General features: G+C 37.8%; 1 protein-coding gene across 1 annotated transcript; it reads left to right on the top strand.

Moving 5' to 3' along the window:
- Positions 1-4,277: 4,277 nt before the first annotated feature.
- LOC147624422 (uncharacterized) lies at positions 4,278-5,869 on the top strand. The gene has a single exon (XM_086819415.1). It carries the CDS (start codon positions 5,158-5,160, stop codon positions 5,806-5,808), a length of 651 nt encoding a protein of 216 aa, XP_086675541.1. The 5' UTR covers positions 4,278-5,157; the 3' UTR covers positions 5,809-5,869.
- The last annotated feature ends 2,095 nt before the right edge of the window (positions 5,870-7,964 follow it).

Below are 7,964 nucleotides of genomic sequence, written 5' to 3'. Positions count from 1 at the left end.
ACATTTATCTTGCAGACTACATAGCTATGTAAACATATGCTTTATACCCCATAGTACTTACACCATTTTGGATGAGAGGGAAGAGATGCTAGAATTCTTCATGTCCCCTAACCTTCCCTCCAAACTGACTAATTTTAGAACCATTTCTAACAGTTTTTCTTGGTTCCAAACTTAGGGGTGGCTCGAGGCTTATAAATACTTAATATTATTATCCATACATTATACTAAAGATTTATCAAAAAATATATAACCATCTTGAGAAAATATTACTATCCATAGTATATGATTTCCCTATGAAACCATACTCATAACATGTAAAGATAAAATAGATATTGATATGTTCATTAGTACCACTAACCCGCCACCACCTACATCTAAATAAGATAGGGAGGGGGATAATTTTTATCATTATACTTATTCTCTTAATTTCCCCCTAATTTTCCCCTCACATTTGCGCCCTCATGTCTAGACTCCTCCCTCTACACAAAACATACAAATAGTTGGCATATACATTTCCCACGTTATATCTTTAGAATTATTAATAAATATGATTATAATGAAGAATTTTCCTTTCACCATTTGAGGAAGTGATCAAAGGATGCCTTTCATAATCAAGGTTCTCATAAAACCTTCATAAAACCTTTAAGAATCTTTGTATACTTTAAATATGGCACTTTTTCTAGGTATATAAGGTTCTTTCAAAACCCTTATTGTATGTAGATGCATACTAATTAAAAGTACAATCGTGTAACTTTTCTCAACATTTTATAAATCAGACTTGATTCTTTTTTATGTCTCAATTACAAATTACAAGAAGATTTTTAACCATCTCACATTTAAACAAGTTGGACGTGTATAAAAAAATGGCAAGGCATCATGGCACAACATCTTTTGCAATCATGCCACTTTCAAGGGCTGATCTCCCTCAAAGGGCTTTTGAATGGAAAGATATATCAACAAAAATGAAAATGTGAAGTCCATCAAAAGGCTTCTGTCAATTTTTACAATAGAATGTTAGGAGGATGTAGTGGCATACCTTGTGATTTTTCACTTATGTGATCTTTAGAAAATCTATATATTCTCAAGAAGTATGTGATTTATATTACTAAATAAAAATTTTAAATTCATTAGATTATAGTTTATAAAAGTTAGTGATAATCATATCATGATATTGAGCAAGTTCAAACTTTTTTGTTGTTATATGCCTTCTATAACCATAACGTAGCATAAAAATCTTTTAGAAGTACACAAACTTAATATAATGGCATATAAATATTTACATCTCTCTCTCTCTCTCTCTCTCTCTCTCTCTCTCTCTCTAAGTGTGTGTGTGCACGTGCATATGTGACATGCAGACAAATACACACGTGCATGAACCCACATGTGCAGACACAATTTATTATAACTACATGAGGTAAACTATTTTGTTGTTATATAATGTAGCACAAAAATATTTTAGGAGTACACAAACTTAATACAATGGCATAGGAATATTTACATCTGTGTGCGTGTGCGTGTGTGTGTGTGTGTGTGCACGTTCATATGTGACACGCACATAAATACACGCATGCATGCACACACGATTTATTATAATTGCATGAGGTAAACACATAGTGAACCCTACTCTTGAGTAGCTTGCCCTAAATTCTTTATCAAAATATAAGCACAATGATTTGGTTATATTCCAGACCATGCCTCTTTTGGAATGCAAAAAGGGTTAAGTGCTTAAATTATTCTTTCAAGAAGTTGCATTACTTAACTGTGTGAGTTGGATCAATGCTCAACACCTTAGATTTTAGGTTACTTAGAAATAACTTTAGATCCAACATGTAAGATTAAATTGAAGATTCTTAGTACATGGTACTAGCTAGGTGGATAATAGTCTTGGCTAGGTATTCTTAAGGAAGTCGTGTAAATGTCCCAATATACTCATAGTCCCTAGGTATTCTTATGGAAGTCATGTAAAAGGCCTAATATACTAATACCTTAGAGCTTTGATAGAAAAAATGCATCCAAAGATATGAAGTAACTAAGAAAAGATTGGAATGTGTACAAACATTTCATAAAGTTTTTTTAAAAGATAAAAGGTTGTATGTATTAACATGGAATCAAATTTTAAAGCACCTTTCATACCATCCACTCCTTATATGTCTATTTCATAAAGTATTATATTTCTTCATCATTCATCTTTTACTTTTTTCCTACATAGATGCTCTCTCTCTCTCTCTCTCTCTCTCTCTCTCTCTCTCTCTCTCTCTATGTGTGTGTGTGTGTGTGTGTGTGTGTGTGTGTGTGTGTGTGTTGTGGGGAGGGGGGGGGACATGCATTTATGTGTCTGGGGGGGTTCACCTAAAAATATGTAAGTGTAGCATGTGAGTTCATCAAGAGAGGTATATTAATTCAAAAAGTTATAGAATTACATTTACAAGAGGGGTCTATCTTTTAGATATTCCATTTGTTTCAATCATGCATCTCAATATGGAATTTCTCTACAGCCTCATACTTCAAGAGAAATGATTTTTAAACAAAAGTTTCTATATGACAATTTTTTAAAATAGCTAAACTAGTGCTAATATTAATCATAACAAACGAGGACATATTGGATTGATAGCTTCTATTTTGTAAATAAAATGACCATACTTTAAGATGTGTAATGATTTTATCCATGAAGACTTTTAGATTTTTACATTTTCTTAAACTTTTTAAATCAGTTGTAAATCTAATAATTATTGCTAACACTTTAAGAATTTGACTATTTTCATGCAAAATATTATATATACAAGATAGTCCTAGTATACGCATATCTCATGCAAAATTTAAAAGCACAACTAGATATTTTAATAAGGTTATATCTAAATAATTATTATGTGCCTTACCTTGAAAGCCTTCAACATGTATATATAGATTTGTGAACACATTAAGTCTCAAAGCATCCCATCATTGTTTTTTCTCTCCTCTTTAATAAAAAATAAAAAATAGCATGCATGTAGGTGAGTGTGTGCTACACAAAAGCACTCAATATGCTTGGCGCGCAAAGATAAGAAGCTTCATCAAGGACATCATTGTGTGTGTACACATGCATATGCATGCACATGTGTTTGTGTGTGTGTATTAGACTACATGGAAATGTCAAAGCCATAGATTTTATTGTTTTTTCTTGGATTTCTTTTTTCTTCAAAATGTGGTTAGAAATGTAGGTACACTTGTCCATCTTTAGAGAAACAAATCAAAATGTTTAGCTCAAACTTAATGCATATAAATAGTGTGATGAAATGAAACTAAGGAAGGTCAAGAAAAACATCTCTCTTTCTCTCTCTCTCTCTCTCTCTCTCTCATTTGCGTCATTAAATGCGTGTCTTGACCTAATACAAGGCACCCAATGAGCATGCTTCACCAATGTTAGAAATAAACTTTTTTTCTAACGAGTGAAAAAAAGGATGACCTTGAAGCTCAACCAATTTTTATTAAAAATATGCATAGATTAATTGGTTTACTAAATTTTAAAATTTTGAATCTTTGAATTCAAGGTTAGGCCAAATTACATCCGGTTTTTCTCAATTTGAACTGTGAAAATTACACTAAGGGATGGTCTTTTTCTGACAATGTGCTTCACCCCTTGTGTTGGTTAAACACATGAAGTGACCTACCACTAGGCATGCACCTTGACCCAATGAGCATGCTTTAAAGTTTACCCCAACACAGCTTTAAAGTTTACCCCTTGTGTTGGTGAAATACTTGTCTTGACCTTAGGCATCTTGACACACTGAGCACGGGCCTACCCCTTGTGTTGGTGAAATACTTGTCTTGAACTTAGGCCTCTTGACACACTGAGCATGGGCCCTTGTGTTGATTAAATTCATGTCTGTCCTACTAGATGGATCCTTGACCGGAAGAGCCTTCTTCACACCTTGTGTTGATAGGTTTGTGCCGGACAAGGGTAAATGGCAATGGTCCATCAACCTTCTCATAGCGTAAAATGCAATATGGTCCATCCCTAGTGTGTGTTTTTTATCTTCAAATAGGCATGACCTCCACCCTTTTTATACAATGAATTATAAAATAAGAAAAATAGACGAGTTATAAAATAGGAAAAACATGTGAATTATAAAATGCACACACAGTTATATTCTCTTTTTCGCTCTCTCAACAAAAGAGACCGCCTCCTCCAGCCTTTTAGTCAATGACGAATGACACACATGATCTCTCTCTCTCTCTCTCTCTCCCTCCCTCTCTCTCTCTCTCTCACACACACACACACGCGCGCGCGCGCGCACACACACACACAAGAGGCTGCCTCTTTCTTCCAGCCTTTTAAGAGTACTTGGTAGCAGAAGGCACCACTTGCATGTCCTGCTCATCATCTATCTTTCCTCTACATAGACTCACGTTTCCTTGCTCTCTGGGATCTTGATAACCTGCTCTGTTTTACTTCTTGTTCAACTTCTGCAAAGTTCACCATCCCTTGTTCATTTCCTTCAAAATCTCACTTGGGTACTTATTGGGTCTTGTAATTTGCCTGTGTCTAATCTTCTTCTGTTCTATTGGGTATTCCAAAGGGCTCCAGTGTTCACCAAATTGCTTGTGTAAAATATTATCTGATTGGGTCTTCCATTTGCTTGTTAAATCTTTTTAGGTTCTGCTAGAATAGGGCCTTCAACTTGCTTCTTGATCTCTTAAGGCAGTTCTACTAGGTCAGGTTCTGGGTACTCCAATTTGCTTCTCATCTTCTCAGCAGGGTACAAAACTTTCTGTTAATCTCTTTTAATCTTTGCTTGCCTTTAGGATATCTTCTTCAAATTCTTTGCGTATAAATCTTCTTTTAGTTCAGCAACCTTGCTTGAAATAGGGTGCTTGCTTCTCTTAACACCTAACCACCACCACCACCAACTTCCTCACAACCACCATCACCATCACCATCACCACCATCATCTTCCTTAATCTCTGCAACAGGTTGCTTGCTTTGATTGTTAGCCATTTAAGGCTAGTGCTTGCTAATCTTGCAGCATCTTCCTTAATCTCTGCAACGGGGTTGCTTGCTTTGATTGTTAGCCACATCAGGCTAGTGCGTGCTAATCTTGCAGCCACCGCTTCAGCCTCCCTACCATCACCACCACCACCACCACCACCACCAACACCAACACCAACACCAACACCAACATGAGCATCCATGGCCATGCCAACAAAATCACACTCAAATACGACATGGGAGGCAGCATCTCCGAAGAGGCCAAAACCCTAGCAGGCCTGCTGAAGCCCATGCTGGCGCACAAGCAGCTGAAACGCCTGCCCCATGTGTTCTGCAAGTTCTTGGATCTGCCATTTGCAGCAGAGACGCCCTTCTTGGTGGAAGAGAAGAGGGACTGCTATGCTTTCATCATCCGACAGCCCGGCCTACAAGAGACAGATACGGTAGCCGAGGCGGTGCAGATCGTGCCAGGGGCCACCAAAGTGGTCCTCCGAGGGGCGGACAGAATTAGGGCCACCTTGATGCAAAACCCTAGCTCTATTTCTGACGCGCGCGCAGGGAGAAACCCTAACCCTAATCCTAGCAATGGTCCTGATCTGGCTACAGGGAGAAATCTTAGCCCTGACTCTGTGATGAGAAATCCTAACCCTAACCCTGAGATGAGCCAATGGCGCCTGCGCTTGCCTGCCTGCACAGCCCCTGAAGCCGCGAGCACCTCTTACGCAGAGGGGACACTTACCATCACTGTACCCAAGATTGTGCCCACAGGGTTCCTAGATGCAGGTCACCGTCCTCGGTCTGGTGCTGTAGAAATGAAGTGCCCCTTGCTGTGTGCAAGCTGACATTGTAACAATGGCTAATATAGCCTAGTACCAAAACAAATAAATTTATTTTTTCTCAATGTAATCAAATGAGAATGTGTGTTAAATTAGAAATCCTATCAGATGGCCACAAAACAACTTCCTACAGCTTCTTTTTTTTTTGGGGGGGAAAAATCCTATGGAGCTGGTATTTGGAAGGGAGCTTTCATAAAGATTAAGAGTTATCACTTTCATGGATCTCACCAATCATAATGAAGGTAACACTCTTTTTTAAGGGACATGGCCTTAAAAGGCTACCCAATGATCAAAACAGTGCTTGATTTTTAAATCCACCCCTTAATGCGTGAATAATAAACAAATCAATGAATTAGAGTGAATAATGCCATCAATTCCATTCTTTGTTTTCTTACGGAAGATTATTACATAAGAGCAGTCTCTGCTGTGAATCTCTCTCTCTCTCTCTCTCTCTCTCTCTCTCTCTCTCTCCACACACACAAAGAGCCGTCTCCTTTGCTCTTCCCAAGAACAGGTAGTTACATGCCCATTGGGTTCTTCCCCATTAAATAATACATTTTCTTCTAGTATTTTATTACACCAATGCCCTTTCACATCACAATTCCCAAGGGAACCCATCCACATTGGGCCCAGCTCCTTTGTGTTCACATTGACTCAAAGAAGATCTGGATTGCTCTGTGATCCAAATCGCTTGCAACCCAGTCATTTATATATACTTGCCAATGGTCTGCCTCTAATGAGCTCGCCACTGAGCTCACTACACGGCCATGCTCACTGCTCACTCAGCCTCCTGGCCTCGTCATGCTGAGTCCAGTCAGCATACCCATTACAAAGGGGACAAGGAGTGGTTAATTGCAAGGAAAATTGCAAGTAAGACAAAAAAAACATTATCTCCCATTTTGTACAATTGAAACCAGGGAGCAGCAAGTACAACTTACCATATAAATCATTCCACATTTTTTGAGCTTGTGTGATGTTCTTACAAAGTGAGCTTAAGCAATGGCAAGGGAGAACACATGAGAGATGACCAGCCTGCCTTCACATGAGTAAGAGAGAGAGAGAGAGAGAGAGTTCTACAATTCCCCGCATGCTCAACATATGCAGAAAAATTTCAAAAAATTACATTCAGCTTTTGAAGAGTTGGAAAGCCTCCTGCAAACGATTTTCGAGCAATACCAAAAGGGGATCAACAACAAAAGTTTTGGTGGTGCTCTTCGCAAGTTTCTCATCAAATCAAGCTTTTAGCAAGATTCTTCAATGCTCTACAGATTTTGAAGTGGCTTAAAAGTCGACCGAACACTCAAGACTCTTGACCATGCTCAAGATTCATTCGGAGTTGGAGTAAAGGATGATGCTAAGATTAACCTTTTGACAAATTTCAAACTCAAATTCAACATGGTTCAAGGAGTATCAAGAGCTAAGTTTTTTGTCTTTATTTACTTATTCTCATTATAAACTTATATTTTATTTCTTTATTTATTTGCAATGGTCAATTTACCCACACAACCCACTATGCAAGAGCAAATTCTCGCACTTCAAGAGTAATTGCAAGTGAGTGTGAACATCGATGCGAGCTAGAACGACATATGAAGTGTTCTAAGCGTAAGCGTAACACTTCTGACTATGAAGAAGAGGAAAGTGATCATGTTAGGCGCACTACTAAGGTTACTTTGCATGCCCAGAGTTCTCGAAAAGGGTCACAAAAGGTGTTCACTTTCCATAACTATGATGGGAAGAAAGATGCACCAGTGCTTGTTGCATGGCTTAGTCAGCTGGATGATTATTTTTTAGGTGAAACATTCTTGAAAAAAGACAAGATTAAATATGCCTGCAATAGTTTGATTGAAAGTGCTACTTTTATGGTGGAATGTGATGAAGCAGGGAAAACATTGGCCTATGAAATGGAAGTAATTCTAGAAACTTTTAAAGAAATATTTTCTTCCTTCGCAACATGAGGCTAAAGCTCGTCAACGATGGGATACTTTATGCTAGGTCGAGAAGGAGAATATCCAAGCTTATATCGATAAATTTTGGGATATTCTATTGTAGGTTCAAGTGATCGAGAAGGTCAAAGAAAGAGAGAAAAGAAGAAAATTTATTATTGGTCTCAAGTCTACTATTAGGGCCAATGTTAATATGTTTCATCCTCGTAATCTTAGTTC

The sequence above is a fragment of the Cibotium barometz genome, chromosome 25 (assembly GCF_041138505.1).
Source record: "Cibotium barometz isolate CiBa-2024 chromosome 25, ASM4113850v1, whole genome shotgun sequence".
Taxonomy (NCBI): domain Eukaryota; kingdom Viridiplantae; phylum Streptophyta; class Polypodiopsida; order Cyatheales; family Cibotiaceae; genus Cibotium; species Cibotium barometz.
Note: the sequence above shows the minus strand (reverse complement) of the source record. Positions and strands in the feature narration are given on the sequence as shown.

Bases quoted from the DNA above. Each gene is read 5' to 3' on its own strand.
- LOC147624422 (XM_086819415.1), top strand. From the start codon at position 5,158: ATGAGCATCCATGGCCATGCCAACAAAATCACACTCAAATACGACATG.